A 20876-nucleotide genomic window follows, 5' to 3' on the forward strand; every position below is an offset into this window, starting at 1 on the left:
TCTGGTCACCAACGCATCCCTAGGTCTTTGACCTCTTCTCTGAACGTTCTCTTGGCCACTTGTCCTTGACCCAGATCTGCGCCCCCAAGGACATGGTTTCCACTATTTCTCCTTATACCCAGACCTCAGGTGGAGACTTGGGCTTGAGCTCTTTTTCTTCGTCCTCTCCACTCTCCTTTCCAGGGTAGACATGGAACTTTGATGTTCTCGTTGTCCAGACACTCTGCGCCTGACCTCTCCCTGCCCCGTTGCTGTCCTCCCTGCTCCCCTTATTCTTGCCAACGCACCATCCACCCGCACCTTGGTCTCAGGTCTTTGGTCTCATCAGTCGTTCTCGGTCTCCCTTGGCCTCCTAATTCCACGCTGCAGCCTGTGCCGCATCAACAACAGAAGCTGCACCATTAACCACTGTTCAAGCCACAGCGGTCATCATCCCACCACATTTCCCCAGCGAGCTCCCTCTTCCACTCCTGAGACCACTCATGAGCCCTAGCCATCCCTCAGCCTCCGGGGAGGACTTTTCCCGAGCGTCTGAGGGGACAGCAGCTCTCAAAGGGGCTGCTGCCCCTGCCTTCTGACCGCCCAGCCCTCTCCTCCTGCACTGGCCCTGTTGCTTCTTTGTGCCACAGTGGACAAGTGTCCCTTCACATGTGCTCTGGACCCGCATCCTCCAACCTCCTCCGGTTCGTCGCTCCCTGATAATCTTGCCTTTTTCCTCCATCTTCTCTCTCTGCTGATCGTCCTCATCAGGATACCGACATCCACTGTTCTCTTGATGTTCATCTCCTTGCAGCCCGTCTTCCCTTCAATACTGTTCCCGTAGAACTAGTGACCTATTATTACACTGCAGGGGGAAATCCTAGGAATCATCCTCGATTCTTCATCTTCCTGTGTCTAGTCCATTTTCAAGATTTGCTGGTCCTTTCTCCAAAGTGCGTATCTACGTGCACCATCTTTGCTATCACCCTGGTCCGCATGACAACATTTTCTCCTGAATTAACTACCCAAATAGTTTCCTGATCGATCTTTCCTTCTTGCTTCCCTAAAATTCAGTCTCCATACCGTGAGCTTTATAAAACATAAGTCACTAATGGTCGTTCCCACTCGAAAGACTTCAACAGCTTCCCCAGCCACTTGGAATATCAAAATCCGGATTCCTTCCCATGGCCTGTGGGCTGGCCCCTGCCTCATATTAGGTCACTCACATTTCCTTTTGCTTCCTTAGGAAAGTGAAATCCCTTCCTGTCCAAAAGCCTTATTCCATTCTCTCTGCCTAGAATGCTCTTCTCCTTTGCATCTTCAAATTCTTTTACTCCTTTGCAATCTTTAGCTCTGCTTAAGAGGCCTTCCCCAACAACCTAATGTCCATGGTCTTCCTGTTTTTCTCTTATCTGCACCCTATTCATTTTGGTTTGGCCAAACTCATCCTGATTTGTAATTACACATTTGGGTGTTTACTTGTTTACTTTCTGTCTCTTTCGTTAGCTTTACAACCCACAAGGGCTATGATTATGTTTCCAGTGACAGCAGAGTGCTTGATACAGAGAAAGAACTCTGCCTGAAATAATGAACCAACAGGGAAGAGAGGCTGTGCCTGGCGGTTCACAGAGTGGTGACCAGCTGCTCCCCTGACGGAATCCTCTGCTTTTCTTTATCTAAGCTGATTTAGCATAAAAGTAGTTTTTCACAGGCACCTGGGTAGCTCAGTCGGTTGAGCGTCCAACTCTTGATTCTGGCTCAGGTCATGATCTCACAGTTTGAATAAGCCCCATGTAAGGCTCTGTCCTGGAGGCACGGAGCCTGCTTGGGATTCCCCTTTTCATCCCCTCTCTCTGCCCCTCCCCTGCTTGCATTCTCTCTCTCTGAAAAACAAGTAAACATTAAAAAAAAAAAAGGTATTTCACATTTGCAGCATCCAGCAGCTTTGTGAATTCCAGTTGTTGTTTTAAACTCTAGTGGAAAGCCACCCTGTGACCCCCTCCATGTACAGAATATTCTGTGTTTAACATTGCTTAAAAAAAATGTCAAGTACAATAAGCAGTGTAATATGGTGCAGGGAACACAGGCTTGAAAGTCCTGACCTAGCTTTGCTCTTTGGTTCTCATAGTGCTTTTGTTCCTCACAGACTTTGTATCTGTTTCCTCATTTGTAAAACAAGAGGTTTGATTAGAAGAGAGAAGGGTCCCTTCTAGTTCATAAGCTTTCAGCTGCAGGTTAACAGTAGCTTCAGCAATCGACATTTAACGACCTCTTGAACTAGAACGTGGAGCCATAACGGTTCTGGGGTTTCTTTCCTTCCGCTTTGCCACCTGCTCTGTCTCCAGACTAGCTCTTGTGGTCACAACATGGTTGCTGCAGCTGTAGGCCTCCCATAAGAGCATCAAGAGCAGAAAGGGATGGGCGTGGGGACGAGCTCTTCTCATGGGTCTCCCTCCTTTTATCCAGAAGCATCTTTCCTGGAAGTACCCTAGCAGACTTCCTTTTGTCTCATTGGCCGAACCACCTCATTTATCCACCCCAGACCATCACCTACAAGATTTGCTTAGCCCAAATACAGTTCATCCTGGCCCAGGACTGGCCCGTATTCGACGGTACTTGATACATACAGTTGAGTCCTGTGAACAACAAAGGTGAAAGGGCAGGACTGTTGATCTCTGAGGCCCTGCCTCATAAATCTAAATTCCTGTGATTCAAGTGCCTGGCTTTTAGGGAGGCTGCCTTGTTATCCTGTAGAGATTCTCTGGTGAAGTAATGGACAGGAATAACATTCTGGTAAGGAATGGCTGTCTATTCCTAAATGAGGAGGAAGGCAGAAAGGATTTAGAAATAGATGGATTTATTGGCCAAGGAAAATTCAGTGAGCAACTGAGCCCAGCAGGTCGTTTGTAGGAAGGGCTCCCCAGTTGATCTGCCCTTCTGGGGAGCAGAAAAGACTTGGGATCACGGCCACTTACTAGTCAGGGTCTCCGTTAACTTCCTCAACAAACGATACCTATTCTCCTCCCTGTCCAAGTGGTAGCATCAGGTATTCCTACGTAGAATCTTCTTTTCAACAGGTTTGGTAACAAATGAGGTATGCGTTCATAATGGCCATATTATTAAGAACCCACTATACATGTCAGACACCGTGCTAGGTCCTGGGATACCAATACAAGGGGACAAGGTCCCAGCCCTTAGGAGGTTGACATTCTACTTGAGGGGGAAACACACGTAATAAACCAGCTCTATGCCAGGCGTGTGTCTGGGGCCAGAGAGTGGGAGTGGCCACCTCAGCCTGAGAGGTGATCAGGAAAGGAGGAGAACCTTGAAATAGGAACAGGTGTTTCATCTGTGTTGTGAGCAGCATGAGCCAGGAGGGAGCCGTTGGCTAGCAACGGCAGGCTCCGGGTAGGTGGGACTGAGGCCTGGAGGGTTCTATGGGCCATGCTGAGAAGTACAGCTTTACATTGCAGGCACATGAAATTGGACACTTTCCATAGACAAGTCTTAAGATAATGTGTATTGAATTATTTCCCAATTTTCTTCACAGAGGTTAAGGATTTTCTTTCATTTCCTCAATACATTACACTGAATACATATGTGGGTCAATTATTAATAGCACCCTTTATAGCTTTGCTATAAAATATGGATGAGTTCATGGCAGAATGTCTACATTGTGTATTATGATTTCTAGCAATTTTAAATAAGATTTTAAAGGTTTAAAATTACTAAGAGTGATTTCATATTTGCTAAGTTATTTCCCAGTTTTCATCCACTTTGCTGCTAGCAGATAGAGGGGCATTGCTAGAAGTGTCGTTCTCTGCAGTTTCCAGAGGTATTCAGGGAGGATTCTTCCCATCGTCTGAGATGAATCTCTTGTGTTTTTGTGGGAGACCAGAATTCTTGCCCAGAGCCACCAAGGAGTGCTGACCCCTGGAGGCTCCAATCCTCACTTTCTCAGCTTTTGTTCAAGTGGCGCCTTATCGACGAAGCCGCCTTGGGCGACTTCTTGAAAACCGCAGTCCCTGCCAGTCCTGATCTTCCTTAATCCACTTTCTTTTCATACTACACCTCTCCTTCTAACACACCACACAATTTACTGACATACGTTTGTTGTTCATTATAATCGGTCTCCCCCGACTAGAATGTAAGCTTTTTAAAAGCAGGGACCTTGTGTGTTCTGTTCACGGACGTAGCTTACCCCCTAGAGCAGCGCCTTATACAAGACTGCCCTCACAGGTCAGTATGTGGGTAATTAGAAAGCACCCTGACCGCTTCCCACTGACCATGTGTGGTCAACAGAGATGAGCTAGTTAAGTCAAGAATGAAAATTTTACTGAGCTTGTAAGAGCTAAATTGTTTCTACTGATTTTGTGGGTCTTCACGCTGAGGGTAAAAGGCCATGGTGCCCTGTGAGGGTGAACCTTGAAGGCTGTTACAGGGAAAGGCCATGGAACAAAAGGAGTGGTGGGGGTATCGGACTCTGGTTAGAGTGCTGTAAGCTGACGGTAACAGATGATGTTCTTTTGAACAGGTATAAGAGTTTGGTCACTGGGCCCCGAGCGAGAGGAGTCATTGCGGTCCTCTGGGTCCTTGCCTTTGGCATTGGACTGACTCCATTCCTGGGGTGGAACAGTAAAGACAGTGCCATCAACAACTGCACGGAGCCCTGGGATGGAACCACAAATGAAAGTTGTTGCCGTGTGAAGTGTCTCTTTGAGAATGTGGTCCCCATGAGCTACATGGTGTATTTCAACTTCTTTGGGTGTGTGCTGCCCCCACTGCTCATTATGCTGGTGATCTACATCAAGATCTTCATTGTGGCCTGCAAGCAGCTTCAGCGCACTGAGCTGATGGACCACTCAAGGACCATCATCCAGCGGGAGATCCACGCAGCCAAGTCCCTGGCCATGATCGTTGGGATTTTTGCTCTGTGCTGGCTGCCAGTACATGCCATCAACTGTGTCACACTCTTCCAGCCAGCTCGGGGTAAGGATAAGCCCAAGTGGGCAATGAACATGGCAATTCTCCTGTCACATGCCAACTCAGTTGTCAATCCCATCGTCTATGCCTATCGGAACCGAGACTTCCGCTATACTTTTCACAAAATCATCTCCAGGTATGTCCTTTGCCAGACAGATGTCCTCAAGAGTGGGAACGGGCAGCCAGGGGTGCAGCCTGCTCTCAGTGTGGGCCTATGACCTAGGTCCTGGCCTCTTCAAGAAGGCACACATTCACAATAAAGGGACAGACAGGACGTGACTGGCTGATTCCCATTGTTAAAACAGCTGCACCTTGTAAGCATATGAGCTGCCTCTTCTAAGTACTTCCCTGGGTTACCCCATACCTAGCTAATATGTACAGGTTCACAGATGTATTTATGGTTCTTTCTGGCTGCTCCCACTGTATGGATGATGCTGATGGCTTGAATGGATTGTAAAAGACTTTTTTTTTTTTAAGAGTCCACCTCTTTCATGGTAGAAAATGAAACTATTTTACTGTGAAACACTGTGAACGATTATAATCCAAATATTTTTTAACTTAGAGGCAATGAAAAAATATAAGTTAGACATACTAAAAATATATACTTATTCCTAGGAAGGTGACCAGGAGATTAAAAGTTTAATTGTTCAGTCAAGAAACTGCTGTATTTATTTGGGGAAATGATACTCTAATAAAATCTGAAGTAGAATATCAGTTTTCATAACATTCTTCTCCACGTACTGCAAAGCCATACTCTAGAGGAAGAAACTGGAGAAATGGGATTCCTTCCTCTACCAGACTGCATCTTCCCTGTCCAGAGTTAGGCAGTGAATTTTAGTTTTCTACCAAGCTGAAGTTTGGCCAAGTTGCTGGAGCCCAAGTGTGAAAATTTTATTAAGTAAAATCCTAGAACTGTGTACGTGTATTATGTGAACTAAAAATAAAATTTAAAAAACAAAACAAGCTCAGGGTGCTGAATCTACCTTCTACTCTTTATTCTGAAGACTGCTTAAAAAGAGAAATTCATACCCAGCCCAAGCTTCCCAAGTAGGAAAGTCCTGACAGCTTTGGTGTGCTGCGCCTCCATGAAACCCATGGCTCTGGCCGCCAGAGAACGCAGCCCCATCTGCGAGCCGGGCACACGGCACTCCCGCACCAGCACCTCGTGTTTCCTGGGCCATACAATCTCTCCCCTGCGTGTGCACTGCTGCAGAACCCACACAAGGACACTGAGGGTCTGTGAGCCCCGCAGACAGCATGCCTGGCCTTCCAGGCTCCCATTCTGGCCGTGAATGGCTCTCCTTAGTAAGTTCTCCTGGACTGAAATGTCCTCGTCTTCACTGCCATTCTGTCCTTGCCCCCTCTCAGGGTCCAGACAAGTCCATCTCCCTCCCTTCCAAACTCTCCTTCTGCTATCTCTTTTGCGTTTTCTTGTTCAGAATGGAAATCCTTAGTGGTTTCCTTCATTTGGCTTCTTATAAAGCTCAGAAACACGCAGAGCAAAACCGGCCCTTTCCTTGCTTCAGATACACCTTTCTCACAATACTGCCTACGTAAGCTTTTCTGGCATCAACACCAAAGGGACCTGAAGCTCAGTGAAACTAGAACTCCCGAGTCCTTTAATAGTTGCTGCTGCTTAGCCACAGCTCTGCTCTGGTCTTTTATTGCTGCACAGTAATTTCCTAGACCCAAAGAAAAGTAACACTTCTTTTTCTTAAGAGTTTCATCTACCACTCCAACCTCTTAAAAACTTACTAAGTGCTTCAGTAACTTAACCTAATTGCAGACAGGGTGTGATATTAAGGTTTGTTTGAGTCTAAAATGCTTGATCCCACCTCTGGCATTTATCCAAGGGCCTCACAGGCTGGTTCAGATTTTCCATGAGAATGGTACCGAGCTTCGAACCGTACACACATCCTGAGTTGCAAATCACAGACTCTTTTCCAGGAGGGAAGAAGGACCGTACCAAGAAGTCTCCAGAAGATTATTTCACCTCTCTTCCATGTGAACCACGTTTTTCTTGGTGGGACTTCTATTTTGAGAAATAATGATGCTCATTCTATACCTTTTATGCTTTTTGTTTCTTCTCCGTGAATAATACATCAGTCAGTTGCCTGTCAGAGACCTTCAGCTGTCGACAGGTCCCCGTCACCTGGCTAAGATAAACTGCCAAGAGATGCTTGCACTGGAATACAAAACGCAGACCGTTAGAAATCGGCAGGGCTGAGCTAACCAAGACCTGTCCCTACATTTAGTAGGAAAGAAGTGGGGCACACAGAGTATGGACTTGCTGCCTAAAAACTGCAGATAAAGGTGACATGGAGTATTCTTTTCTGGAAGCCAGAGGGATGAAGGAAGTTGTACTTTGTTGTTTTGGGAAAGTTTAGGCCCAGCTGGCACAGGGTGTTATCACCCACAGGGAGAAGCAAGACCAGCCCCTTGTCTCTGGTGCTGCCTCTTTCTTCCGGCCTTCAGAAAGCTATGTGCAGCGATGCCCAAGATTCCTTGACCTTCTGTGTTGCACAGTGCTTCCCACAGATTGTCCCACTTAATCTACCAGCTATCCCATGAGGACAGGTCTTGTCTCCATTTTACCCACGTGCCCAGAGTCTACAGTCCCTTAACCACCGTGATGTACTGCAGGGGAGGGTGCGGAGAAGAAAGCTCACAGACGGCAGCCTGTGGGGAAGTGCTGGGCCTTATGGCACAGAACACAGCTTAGATACTGCGGGGACCCCAGTTTAATCCTGTCATTTTACAGGTGAAACAAACTTAGGTCACATCAGCTGTGAATGCAGCCTTTCAACAATTAGATGTCCAACTTCCCACCGCCATTTCCAAGATGTTTACAAAGTTAACAGTGTAAAAGAAAGGAGAAGAATGGAGTGGATACTATAATTTTCCTTGGCAAGACTTATAAAATAGCTACCTGCTCTTAGGTGGGCAGTGCTTTTCTCCTTTGGAAAAGGGAGTGATATGACTATGTCTTGCTCCTGCTTGGTGCTCTGGGCTCCTGTGAAATCAGCAGAAATATCGATGTGCTCTCCTGCCCCATGTGAAAGTCAAACATGGCTAAGTGCCAGGTTGTCTGATGGGTGTAGTGGGAAGAAATACCTCGTAGCTGGAGTTGGGGATAGGCAAAGTCGCCAGCTCGCCAACAGTTACTTTAGTTCATATTTTGTTGGGCTGTCTAATTCCCCAGTGCCAACTTTCTAGATTACCTTGTTGCCTTCCCCAAAGCTTCATCTTTTAAATAAGAAACTGGGAAATTGATATAGATCTAAAAAATGACACTGCATTTTGGGAGGGTAAACCCAAAAGAGAGGACTACCTGAAATCCAGGACAATAAACCATTTGTTTCAACAGGTAGTAAAAATTCCCATTTTGTACAGCTCTTAAAGCACGCTAAAGGCCAAGAATTCCCCTCCTCCTCCCACTGCAGTGGGAAGAGCCTTCCCCTCCTCACCAGCAGGCTGTCGCTCTTCCGCAGCACCGAGAAGGCAAACGCAGGACATGAACAGTAATGACAAGAAGCCAAACATGTGTACGTTTTACCAGAACTTCCAAGTACCTATAAAGAAAAGGTCAGATGGGATCAGACTTCAAAAGGTACACTGGAAAAATGTTTCCTTCCCCTCAATTTATCCACCTGATAACTCAGAGCTGCTCTGCAAACTGTACTGCCAACGAGTGCAGTAACAGGTTACACAAAAGCGGAAACTCTATTTCCCCATGTACAGGTTCTGTCCTTGAGGACTTCATATAATGAAACAAGGCTTTCAGGCTAGTTAAACCATCCACACGAACCATTCTGTTCCTCCGCCTGGTGATTTACAGCGTCCACCCCATGGGCTGCCTAGAAAAGAGGTGGTCGGGAGAGGTCCCCTCAGATACACTTCTGTGATGTTCCTCAGCCTTTGGCACCGCACAACATGTATGTACCTTTCTGAAGCTTCTACCACACACCTAAACAAAGTGTGGAACAAGTAACAGAGCAAGCAGTGAGGCAGAAACACAGGTCTTCAGAAGAAAGTACGAAAGGCCTCTTAAAAACTGTTTGAGAGCAGGAAGAATAAATAAAGTAAAGAATCTTGCAAAAGGGATGACTCAGCTGCTCAGGGTGGAGGTCTTGGAATGAGGCACGCCTGGATCTGCCGATTCACATAGCAGGACGGAAGGAGGATACAGGTATGAGGTGGGGTTGGTAAGAGGCCTAGTCTAAGAACAAATCGCCTTGTTGGCAGGCAAGGGACAAAAAGGAGACGTACAGTAAAATTATGATGTGTCTGTGGTGGACAAACTTGTCAGAGAAATCACTTGTTTAAGCCTCTCTACCACTAGGGAGCCCAAACCAAAAATGTTAAGGGCTTCATTCCTGGAGTTAATTTCCAAACTGGAGGTGTAAAATCAGTATCCAAGGAAGCAGAATACATCCTGAGGGTTATTTTACCATGATATGCCACTTAGGAATTTGCCACATGGCTTTCAAGTTAGTTTTAGGCTCCAAGATGGCAATCTGAATGAAAAGGCCACGGTTAAAAAAAAAAGAAAAGAAAAGAAAAAAAAGCACTCCTAAGATTCTTCCTTCTTTCTCCCCAGCCAAGAATAAAGCAACAGGTAAGGCTTCAGCGGAAATAGCAGTGTTCCGAGTGTTGTGCTCGTTTCTTGAACTGACAGCAGCTAGAAAGCAGGCTGTTTTCCATTTAATCCTGGGGAAGAACCCAATATCCAGCAGTGATGTGAACAATTCTTAGGTCTCCACAAACTATTACCAATGAATAAAACTTTAGATTTCTTCCTTTATCTCCTATAGTTCTTCTCTCTGGATTTAAATTTAAGCAAGCAGAAGCCTCTGGAATTCTACACTGACTTGAATGACTCCCCAGTTCCCTCCTTTTTGGGTGTCCCCAATCCATGAGAATACCCTGATGGCTGAATAGATGCCAGGTGACTTAGGGATGCGAAGAACCTCTCCAAAGGCTACCTTGCCTGACCCTTTCAAAGGCTGGCTAAAACTAAAAGTAACATGTGCAAGTGCCCCAGTAAATACTGTCGTAATAGCAAACTGTGAATTTTCTTCTTTCCTTATCTAGCATCAGATGACTAATAAACCCAATGATCAGGTAAAAATCTGAGTCAGAAATGATTAGAATTGGAAACTAACCTCAGGGATCATCTAATTCAATTGCTTTATTCTTCAATGGAAAAATGACCTCCTCTTACAGGAAATGCCTCCACTTCTCCCACTCATAGTCTGGAATGTGCATCCCCAGAAGGAGACAGCTTTTAGAAAAAAGAAAACACGTGGCAAATAGGATACTGAGACCCACGAGTAGACTCGTATGAACCTTAGAGGAAGTCCGCTGTGCTTCCAGTTGGTTCCAAGGAGTATGACCCACCTAGATGGTCATCCATTCCCAAGTAGGGTTTTATTTTATGATTGCTCCAGGCCTTTTAGGAGCCGTCATAGTGGTCAGCTGTATTATTTATTGTTCCCTATATTTGGTGTCTGTCTCTGAAAGATGATTATACATTCCTGCCCTATTAAATACCCATGGCTACGTGACCTGCTTTAGCCAGTAAAATGTGAGCAGCCAAGCAGAAACATTAAAAATTGGCACATGCCACATCCTCTTTTTTCTCTGCTATGAGATCCACTATATTCCAGAGAAGGGCTGCCACACCAGCAGGGATCCCTGAGTGAAGATGTTTTGGAGCAGAGCTGCAATCAACTGTCAATGGACAGGAGGCATGAATGAGACACAAAACTTTGTTTTTGTGAGCCTCTGAAATTTAACCACAGCATAACTTAGCCTCTCCTGACTAATGCCTCCCCCTCCCTATGTGAGCCAAAAAAGTTTACAGAAAAGCAACTCAGGTGACAACACAGTGGTGACTTTACAATAATTACCACTGTACCTGGAGGACAGTAAGACTATTAGAAGGCTGACCTATGGAAAGATGATTAGCAGGGTATCAGACAATGTCTGACTCAACTTTTATCATGTCAGAGAACCTCTGACTAAAGACAAATTTTGACTATATTAGTATATAAAGAAACCATTAAGGTTAATTTGAGGGTGTATGTATCTTTCTACAGCCTCATTTATTTCAAAGTCCAAGCTGAAAGCTACAGTACTAGGAAGTTAACCATTTTTATGATGAATAAAGCAATGGGATATGGTACAGGATGGGAACGAGGGAAGTTAAGCAAGCTGTGGCAACTTTGCGAGAAACAAGAAGCCAACAATAATGAAAATATCTCAAAATCTTTCAGATTTTAAGTAATGACTAGACCACAGAACTAGAAGACTAGAGATGCAGGTCAAATGTTATGCTAATACTGGAATGGAGACAAAAAATCTGAAACTAAATGATGTGGGAAAAACTCAAAGGCCCTTCTTGTTCCGGGTACTTTAGCTACATAGAAACGCCAAATAAACACACTAGGCAGAGAAATGGAAACACCTCATCAGGCACGATATCATTTAATCGCTCGGATCCATTAAGCCTTCTGTCCTCTAGTTCTGTGACCTAGTCATTAGTTAAAATCTAAAAGATTTTGTTTGAGATATTTTATCCGTTAAATTTGTCCTGACAAAATTCTAACAGGTAGCCTCTTTTAAGTAAATATGATCCGAAATTCTAACTGCAGCACTCAACATTAGTCACCCCATTTTCCTTGAATGAAAGAAATGAATGACGAGTTTGCCAGATGGGTTAAGTTACGCTGCCATGTGAAATAGCAGGTTAATTCACTAAGCAAAGGCATCAAGCAGGCTTTGCTCAATTCACTATGAATTAACGGACATGGTCTCAGCTCTGAGAAGTTCATCATAAATAAACTAGAATCCAAACTGAAAAACTCCCTTCTCTTCCTGGTCTTCACCAAGACCTAGATTACATACTAGAGCTGATGGCTTCTTTACTCCTTCCAAGCCAGGTACAAAATGCCAATATTTTTATTTCATTCACAACCTTCCCTTCCCTCAATGTCACTGCACTTACATGGTCTCATACAGCTATACTGGGGGGTGGAGGAGTGGGAATGGAGTGTGGCAACATTTATACATAAAGAGAGGCAGTGGAGGGTAGCAGTTACAAGTCCCAGCTGCCAGGTGTGACTTGTTAATTTACTCTTTCCTGAAAGATAAATACCTTGTTGGGTTTTTGGTGGGAATTATCAACAATACATGGAAATCTAAGTCTTTCAGAGTCTGATAAGAGGCTATTACTTTACAAATCTACCTATCTTAATTTTAAGTAGACTGCCTGCATCCAGTACAGTTTGACCCTTAATAAATACTTCCTGACAACAGTTTTGAAAGATCATTTCTGACAGATCAATTTGAGCAGACAGAAGGACCTCAAAATACATTTTGGCTTTTGCCTGTAGGCGAGAGATAATGAACAAGATGAAAACATCAACCCAGTTTTTGAGGAAAAGTGCCTGTTATCAAACCTGGGAAAGCAGAAGTCGACTATACTCCATTAGACTTGAGTAAACAGCCTCTCCACATCACTGCTAGTTCTGTATGTTGCTCCTGGGCAGGGTTAATAAGTCATGTTTATCTTATCTTAATTACTAGTATACTAATTTTAAATCGGGTCAAACATTCTTCAGTAATCCAGGAAATACGTAAGGCTGGTCATCAGTTTCCACTGGGATTCATGAAAACATTTTGTCCTAAGGGATTTTTTGCTGAGAGAATCCCCACCTCTGGATGTCTACCTGGTAAGCACGCCTCCCACTAGGCGATGAGATTAAGGTGATGGACTGTCGATCAACAAGGTCCAAGGCCTGGATGGCTGATGGGCCAAAGATGAACTTCAGCCTGAGAAACAGAGAGGCTACAGGTTAGACTGCCTGACTCTCATGGTCACCTCAGCAACTTCACCCAAAGGATCACGACTGGCAGTTGTAAAACATTCAATTCCTTTTAATTTGGGGGGGAAAAAAATATAGGAAAAACCTGTGTAATCAACCCCCCAGAATGTTAACATATTTGCAGATAAAACCCTGTTTATACTTCACAGCGCTTCCTGGTTTTTTTTGTATATATATAAACATTTTTACTTATTTTTGAGAGAGAGAGAGAGAGAGAGAGAGAGGGAGAGAGAGAGAGAGAACGAGCTGAGGGGAAGCAGAGAGAGAGGGAGACACAGAATCTGAAGCAGGACCCTGAGCTGTCAGCACAGAGCCTGACACGGGGCTCGAACTCATGAATCATGAGATCATGACCTGGGCCGACTGAGCCACCCAGGTGCCCCCAGTGCTTCCTGTTCTTGTTCCCAACTTCCTTTCATCCCTGAAGCAACTGCATGCATTTGTTGGTTTCCTTCCTAATGTTAACGTTTTTATATTTTATTATACATAGTACACTGAATATGTATACTTTGCACACACGGGCACACACACACACACAGTACTGTCTTGTGTTTTATTATTTTTTTCATTTTTTAAAAATTTTAGGGGCGCCTGGGTGGCTTAGTTGGTTAAGCGTCCGACTTTCGCTTAGGTCATGATCTCGCGGTTCGTGGGTTCGAGCCCCGCGTCGGGCTCTGTGCTGACTGCCAGCTCAGGGCCTGGAGCCCGTTTCAGTCTGTGACTCCCCCTCTCTCTGACCCTCCCCTGCTCACACTGTCTCTCTCTCTCTCTCCTAGAAATAAATAAAACATTAAAAAAAAAATTTTACTTAAATACAGGGGTGCCTGGGTGGCTCAGCTGGTTGAGCGTCTGACTTCAGCTCAGGTCATGATCTTATGGTCTGTGGGTTCAAGCCCCGCATCAGGCTCTGTGCTGACAGCTTGGAGCCTGGAGCCTGCTTTGGATTTTGTGTCTTCTCTCTCTCTGTTCCTACCCTACTTGCACTCTCTCTCTCTTTCAAAAATAAAGATTAAAAAAATTTTTTAAATTTTAATTTAAATCGAGGTTAGTTAACATATGGTGTAATAATGGTTTCAGGATATCTTATAAGTTTTAAAACATAAAAGATACATTGTAGGCTTTTTTGGCAACCTGTTTTTTCCTCTTAATGTGTTTTTTAAAATGATGCATGTTATATATGTGTGTATATATACGTATACATATATGTTTACATACCTATCTATGTATCTATTCATATATCTATTAATATTTTACTTTATTTTAAAGTTTGTTTATTTTGAGAGAAAGAGCATGAGCAAGGTAGGGACAGAGAGTCCCAGGCAGGCTCCATGCTGTCAGTGCAGAGCCCAATGTGGGGTTCAGGCTCATGAACTGTGAGATCATAACCTAAGCTGAAATCAAGAGTTGGATGCTTAACTGACTGAGCCGACTAGGCACCCCAAGGTTTTATTTTTAAGTAATCTCCATACCCAGTGTGGAACGTGAACTCACAACCCTGAGATCAAGAGTTGCATGCTCTGACTAAACCAGCCAGGTGCCCCAACATATATTTTTTAATTTAACACTTGAATAACTGTATGTACATGCATCTTATTTTTTAAATATCTTATTAATAGGCATTCTGATCATTTCTACTTTACATTACAAATAATACTCAATTATCCCCATACACGTCCCTTAGTGCACATATATGAGAATTCTTCCTGGTTATAGAAGTAGAATTGCTGAGCCTTAGGATGTGTGCATTTTTCAACTTTAATGGGTGTTGCCAATAGTTTTCCACAGTGGAAACAGCAGGCCCACCAGCACTGTATAAGAGTTCTATTTTCCCACATCCTAACCAATACCAATACTGTCAAGAGTTTCTCTTTTTTTAAAAAAAAATTATTTATCTTTGAGACAGAGACAGACAGAGTGTGAGCAGGCGAGGAGCAGAGAGAGAGGGAGACAGAACCTAAGCAGGCTCCAGGCTCCGAGGTGTCAGCACAGAGCCCAGCGCGGGGCTTGAACCCACAAATATGAGATCATGATCTGAGCTGAAGGTGGACGCTTAGCCAACCGAGCCAACCATGTGCCCCTTGTCAGTTTTTCATGTTGACCATTTGATGGGTGTTAATTTGTTCTTTTTTTGCATTAGTAATAAAGGCTATCTACCTATTAAATGATACATCAGAAAAAAATTTGGTATGTGGGAAAATTCTTGTGTTAGGTGAAAAGGTTGGGTACAAAATTGGTACTTAGAAACTCTCAATCATGTTAAAATTTTTTTCTTAATAAAATTCACAATTACTTCAAAATAAAACATTTATTAAATAAAAAGTCAATAAACCCAACTGTAACAGTGATTATCACTGGGTGGTACGATTGTTGACCTTTTTCATGTTCTTTATTTTCCAATAACTTTTTTTTTATGGGTAGGAGTTATTTTTTTTTTTTAAATATTTTTATTTATTTCTAGGAGAGAGAGTGAGAGAGAGAGACAGCGTGAACAGGGGAGGGTCAGAGAGAGAGGAAGATACAGACTCTGAAACAGGCTCCAGGCTCTGAGCTGGCAGTCAGCACAGAGCCCGACGCAGGGCTCGAACCCACGAACCACAAGATCATGACCTGAGCGAAAGTCGGACGCTTAACCGACTAAGCCACCCAGGCGCCCCTAGGTAGGAGTTATTTTTATAAACTGGAAAATAAGGTGGCCCAGTTGAACTAAAACAGGTAAGTTAATATTTTAAAGAACTCATAAGATCTGACATAAAACATAAAGACAGAGCTACTAAGTCTCCAAAATATAAATGTTCAACTTCTTCATTTTCCAACAAACCAGTCTCTTTATACAACAAACCATCAGAATGGGAAGAGTTTAAAATTTTTTACATTAAACATATGAAGATTATCTGTGGACAGAGAAAAATAAAATTTGATCATAATTTTATTAATCAGTTAACTTTAAAAATTAGTAAGAATGTTTAAACCTACCTTTGTAACTTTATTGTGAACACCTCTTGAATGCAGTATTTTTTATATCATTCTTAATGGTTGCAAAGAAATCCACTATAAAGATGAATTACTTTACTTTTCCCCAAACTCCATTTTTGGATAATCAGGGTTTATTAAATCCAATGTGAATAACTAGATTGTTTCCAGGTGGTTTTGTTTTTGCTATTATAAGCAATACTGGATGAATATACTCACTGTAAAATCTTTATGAACATTCATGATTACTTCCTTGGAATATATTCTTTTAAGTGGAATTTATAAGCCAAAGAATATGTGTGTTTTAAAGTTCTTATTACCTGTTGCCAGATTACTTTCCAATTTACGCTCCTACCAGCAGGGTATCAATTACCCTTTATTCCATGCCTTTGCCTACATCTGGGACATTCTTACCAACATCTTTTCTCTGGTAGCCAGTTTTTTTTTTTTTTTTTTTTTTTAAATGTTTTTTATTTATTTCTAGGAGAGAGAGACAGCGTGAGCAGGGGAGGGTCAGAGAGAGAGGGAGTCAGATTGAAACAGGCTCCAGGCTCTGAGCTGGCAGTCAGCACAGAGCCCGACGCGGGGCTCGAACCCACGAACCGCGAGATCATGACCTAAGCGAAAGTCGGACGCTTAACCGACTAAGCCACCCAGGCGCCCCTTTGGTAGCCAGTTTTATAGATGGAAAGTTGTGTCATTATTTTAATTTGTGTATTTATGATCATTAGTAAGGTTTACCCTTTTCCCCAAAATTGTTGGCTAATATATATTTTTATTATTTACCTACTTTCTTTGTTTTAAAAGTAGTATTTTTTTTTCTAATAATAATCTCTATAAAAAAATTTAACCTACATTCTATTTCTTTTCTTTCTTCTAAGAAAATCACTGGTACAGGTTGGTATACATCTTTCTGGACTTTTAAAACATAAGTGTACTTACGGGGCACCTGGGTGGCTCAGTCGGTTAAGCATCTGACTTCGGCTCAGGTCATGATCTCACGGTTCATGGGTTCGAGCCCCGCGTCGGGCTCTGTGCTGACAGCTGGCTCAGAGCCCGGAGCCTGTTTCAGATTCTGTGTCTCCCTCTCTCTGACCCTCCCCTGTTCATGCTGTCTCTCTCTCTCTCTCAGAAATAAATAAAACATAAAAAAATTTTTTTTTAAATATAAGTGTACTGGGGCACCTGGGTGGCTCCATAGGTTAAGTGTCCGACTCTTGATTTTAGCTCAGATCATGATCTCGTGGTTCTGAGACTGAGCCCTGCATCAGGCTCTGTGTTGGGGGTGGAGCCTGTTTTAGATTCTCTCTCTCCCCCTCTCCCTCTCCCATTGCCCCCCTACTTTCTTTCACTCTAAATAAATAAATATGTACGTATGCATATATAATTAAATGTCACTTAATCCTAGGTAGCTTTTACCTTTTTGTTGCTATTGGAAATACAGTTATATTTTTGAACTTTGTCTTTGAAGGAAAACAATTTTTAATTTCTTTAAGAAAAAAACTGTATTCTCTTGGTTTTTAAAAAGTTTTATCATCTACAAATAATGATAACTGTCTTTTCTTACAGGTAGATATGCTTCTAATTTCTTTTTCAGGGTTAACAGCTACAACTTCTAGAACAATGTTAGGGAAAAGTGACAAATAGGACAACACAAGAATGCCCTCTACTGTCAAATGTGGTGTTGGCTATTGCACAGATTTTTAACAATCCTGTCAAGAAAACATTGTTCTTAGTTTAGCAAGAGTATTTTTAAAAATCAATAGTTGATGTTGAAAGGATCTAGCTTTTAAAACACATTAATAGGGGTGCCTGGGTGGCTCAGTCGGTTGAGCCTCTGACTATTGATTTGGCTCAGGTCATGATCTCAGTTTGTGAGATCAAGCTCTGTGTCGGGTTCTGGGCTGACAGCTTGGAGCCTGCTAGGGATTCTTTCTCTCCCTCTCTCTGCCCCTCCTCTGCTCATGCACAAATTTTCTCTGCCAAATTAAGTAAGTAAATTTAAAAAAAGAGAACATTAATGGTTTAAAAAAAATTACAGCAGGATATATACTCACGACGATAGATGCTCATCAGGAACTGTAAAACAGAAATGGAAAGAACGTTAATCATGTTAAACCAGTGACCCCCATAGACACAAAAACCTTTAAGAGACTATAACTAAGAAGGTTTTTGTGTAAGATGGTGAATTGAGTCTATGCATCTGACTTTACTTCTTCCAAATACCCCAATATACAATAACACAAGGATTTTTTTTTTTTTTAAAGCATAAACTCCCAAGGATGAAAGGACAGGGAGAGACAACTGCTAAGATACACTGGGAAATAATTCACAAGAACCTGAGGAAACTAAATCCTAGGCTAGCAATGGAGAAAGCCAAGCAATAACCTATCCTCTTCCCCCTAAAGCCCTTAGAAATCAGTAGCACTAGGTAGCTTTAAAGGTAGGAATGAAGGAGGGGAGCTAAAATAATAAAGACTCTTTTAACATAAGTTTAGGGGCTCCTGGGTGGCTCAGTTGGTTAAGTGTCTGACTCTTGATTTCGGCTCAGGTCATGATTTCACAGTTTAGAAGTTCAAGCCTGTATCAGGCTCTGAGCAGACGGCACAGAGCCTGCTTAGATTCTCTCTCTCACCCACTCTCTTGCTCTATCTCAAAATAAACTTAAAAAAAAAATTAAGTTTAAGAAGCTAGTGGAATAATGCTTTCATATGTCTGAAGAAATATTATTTCCAAGATAAAATTCAATACCTAGCCAAACTATCATTTAAGTGTGAGATTAGAAAAAACTTTTCAGGGGTGCCTAGGTGATTCAGTTGGTTAAGGGTCGGACTTTGGCTCAGGTCATAATCTCACGGTTCATTGAGTTCAAGCCCAAGTTGGGCTCTGTGCTGACAGCTTAGAGCCTGGAGCCTGCTTAGGATTCTGTGACTTCTCTCTGCCCAGGGCATGCGCACGCTCTCTCAAAAATAAGTCTTAAAAAAATAAAAAACATTTCAGACATATAAAGGTTCAAAACGTATACCTCATGTACTCTTCTTCTGGAAGCTACTAGAGTATGTGCTCTATAAAATATGATAGCAAACCCAGAAAAAGAAAATTGTAGATACACTACATATACTGCTCACCATAGTAAGAAAATTCCTAGGATAATAACGGTGAAGGAAGATCTTAGGAGATATCCAGGAGATCAGTCAGCTCATATTAGGTCAACTCTAGGCTCTAGGAGAGATTTCTACAGGAAATGAAATTGATAGGACATCTCACTCATCTGAATATCTTGAGCAGGCAGATATTTAGAACACTGGTAAAGACTCTGAGGTTGAATTAGGGATAAATACATGGAAAACTAAAGAAACAAACACAACAACAGCCTTCATTCCGAGGAAAACAAAAAGTTACACAGGAAAGGACAAATAATCACAGCTTCCTACTGGCCCAAATGTGATACATATCACATCATCACACACGTGTAAACTCAAATCTTGATCCAAAAAAAAAAAAAATGATCATTGAAGGATAGGGGTCAGGAAGAGTGTGTTACTATCTAGAACAAATATTTTGAAATAGCAGAAAAGGGTTCTGCTGGAAATAAACATGAATCGATGGCAGTGGCTCCTGCAAGAGTGTCACAGTGGATGGATTAACCCATTTGGACAGAGTCCACTTTTGGCAACCACTGTTTGGGCTAACAGACTGACTTTTCTCCCCATTCTTTTGGGGGATTCGAACATGTTTGAATACCTGTCTGGCCTAATCTTTTAAGGGTATATACTCTGCTTGTGTTAGCATGGCTTACTTTTTCTCAATCCTTTGAAAGCAATAACTCAAGACAAACTCAGGGTGGGGGGGAGGGGTGAGAGAGAGAGAATATCTCCAGCAGGCTTCACACGGTCAACGCAGAGCTTGACTCCTGGCTTGATCTCACAAAACCAAGAAATCATGACCCTAGCCAAAATCATAACCGACTGAGCCACACAGGGCACCCCCAAAGTGCAGTCCTTTTAAGACAAAAGCCATCCAAGAGAATAAGCAGTGGCAGTTTTGAGTCCTGAACTGGTATTAAGTGGCTCTTTTTACACTGATTAAGTAATTCTACTTTGTCAATGCATTTTCATTAGAATTATCATCTTAATACTAGTTTGCCGAGGAGAACACATCTTGAGAGCACCTCGGTGATTTGGTAAGCATAGTCACAGAGCATCCTCTGCTGGCCAGAGAAATAAAAGGTACTTTCACAAAATCCCGATTTACTCCAATCACTGCGTATGCATTTGAGTCTTATGGCTCTAGAATATTTGGTGCACGCAGTGTTCAAGAGGATTAATTTTATGGTTAATTTAAGCTTTTAGGGGCGGGGTGACTACAGGCAAGTTTAGGAATTCAGAACTCCACCTTTCCCAACGTCGCTGCACACTCCCGGGCCTTCCGCCCTCCCCGCCCGATGCCCCTTCTCGAGCGTTTCAGGGCAGCGCTCAGCACTTCTGTCCCTACTAACCCGCTGGCCTGCAGGCAGCCACTGCGCTGCTCCCTAAACAAACTGGGCTCTTCTCCTTCCTTTCTCTTCTGTTTATTTTTTGCGAATTGGGTCTTGGGAATGGAACCTGACGGGATAAAGCACCGAGGCGCCGGGCAGCGGAGCGCGGGGACGGGGCCCCAACCCGGCGGCCCGCAGGCTCCGGAGAACTCCGCCTCTCGCCTCCCCGCCCGGCCGCGCCAGGTCCACCGCCCACAACGCGGCTACGCACGCCCTCCGGCCCGTACTTCGCGCATTCTCCTGCACCGCCGCGGCCATCTCGCTCAGGAGCTCCTCCACGACAGCGGGCAGCGTGAGTCCCGCCGAGGCGACGGCCATGGCGTCATACACCGTGGCTTCCTGACAGAGCCCGTTAGGCGCGACGCTCCCACAGACCCAGGGACGATTCCCGCCGACGGCAGGGGGCGGGGCCGGGCGCAGTGACGTCGGCGTGCGTCACGCGCACGCGGGCGGCCACGACGACGCCTCCTCCTGCCTCACGGCCCGACCAATCCGGCGGGCGCTGGGCCCTGGGGGCG

At 43.6% G+C, this 20876-nt stretch overlaps 2 protein-coding genes across 3 annotated transcripts in view; one reads left to right on the top strand and one right to left on the bottom strand.

Moving 5' to 3' along the window:
- ADORA2B (adenosine A2b receptor) overlaps positions 1-5922 on the top strand; it is a 23969-nt gene extending 18047 nt beyond the window's left edge. Inside the window, exon 2 of the mRNA XM_039227340.1 lies at positions 4514-5922. Coding sequence (XP_039083271.1) covers positions 4514-5180 — 667 coding nt within the window. The 3' untranslated portion in view covers positions 5181-5922. The remainder of the gene's footprint in view (positions 1-4513) is intronic.
- On the bottom strand, positions 5601-20812 carry ZSWIM7 (zinc finger SWIM-type containing 7). 2 transcript variants are annotated; one of them, XR_005527582.1, is made up of 6 exons: positions 20586-20812; positions 17879-17900; positions 12696-12798; positions 8430-8534; positions 7892-7975; positions 7061-7147 (listed from the first exon to the last, which is right to left on the bottom strand). XR_005527582.1 is itself a non-coding variant. In XM_039227342.1 (5 exons), exons 1-5 carry the CDS (start codon positions 20674-20676, stop codon positions 7031-7033), a joined length of 438 nt encoding a protein of 145 aa, XP_039083273.1. In that variant the 5' UTR covers positions 20677-20804; the 3' UTR covers positions 5601-7030. The 2 variants fall into 2 exon arrangements, 1 of the variants encoding a protein (XP_039083273.1); XM_039227342.1 differs by lacking the exon at positions 7892-7975 and having other exon boundaries at positions 5601-7147; positions 20586-20804.
- Between the last annotated feature and the right edge of the window lie 64 nt (positions 20813-20876).

The sequence above is a fragment of the Hyaena hyaena genome, unplaced genomic scaffold (genome assembly GCF_003009895.1).
Source record: "Hyaena hyaena isolate Hyena2069 unplaced genomic scaffold, ASM300989v1 scaffold_27, whole genome shotgun sequence".
NCBI lineage: Eukaryota > Metazoa > Chordata > Mammalia > Carnivora > Hyaenidae > Hyaena > Hyaena hyaena.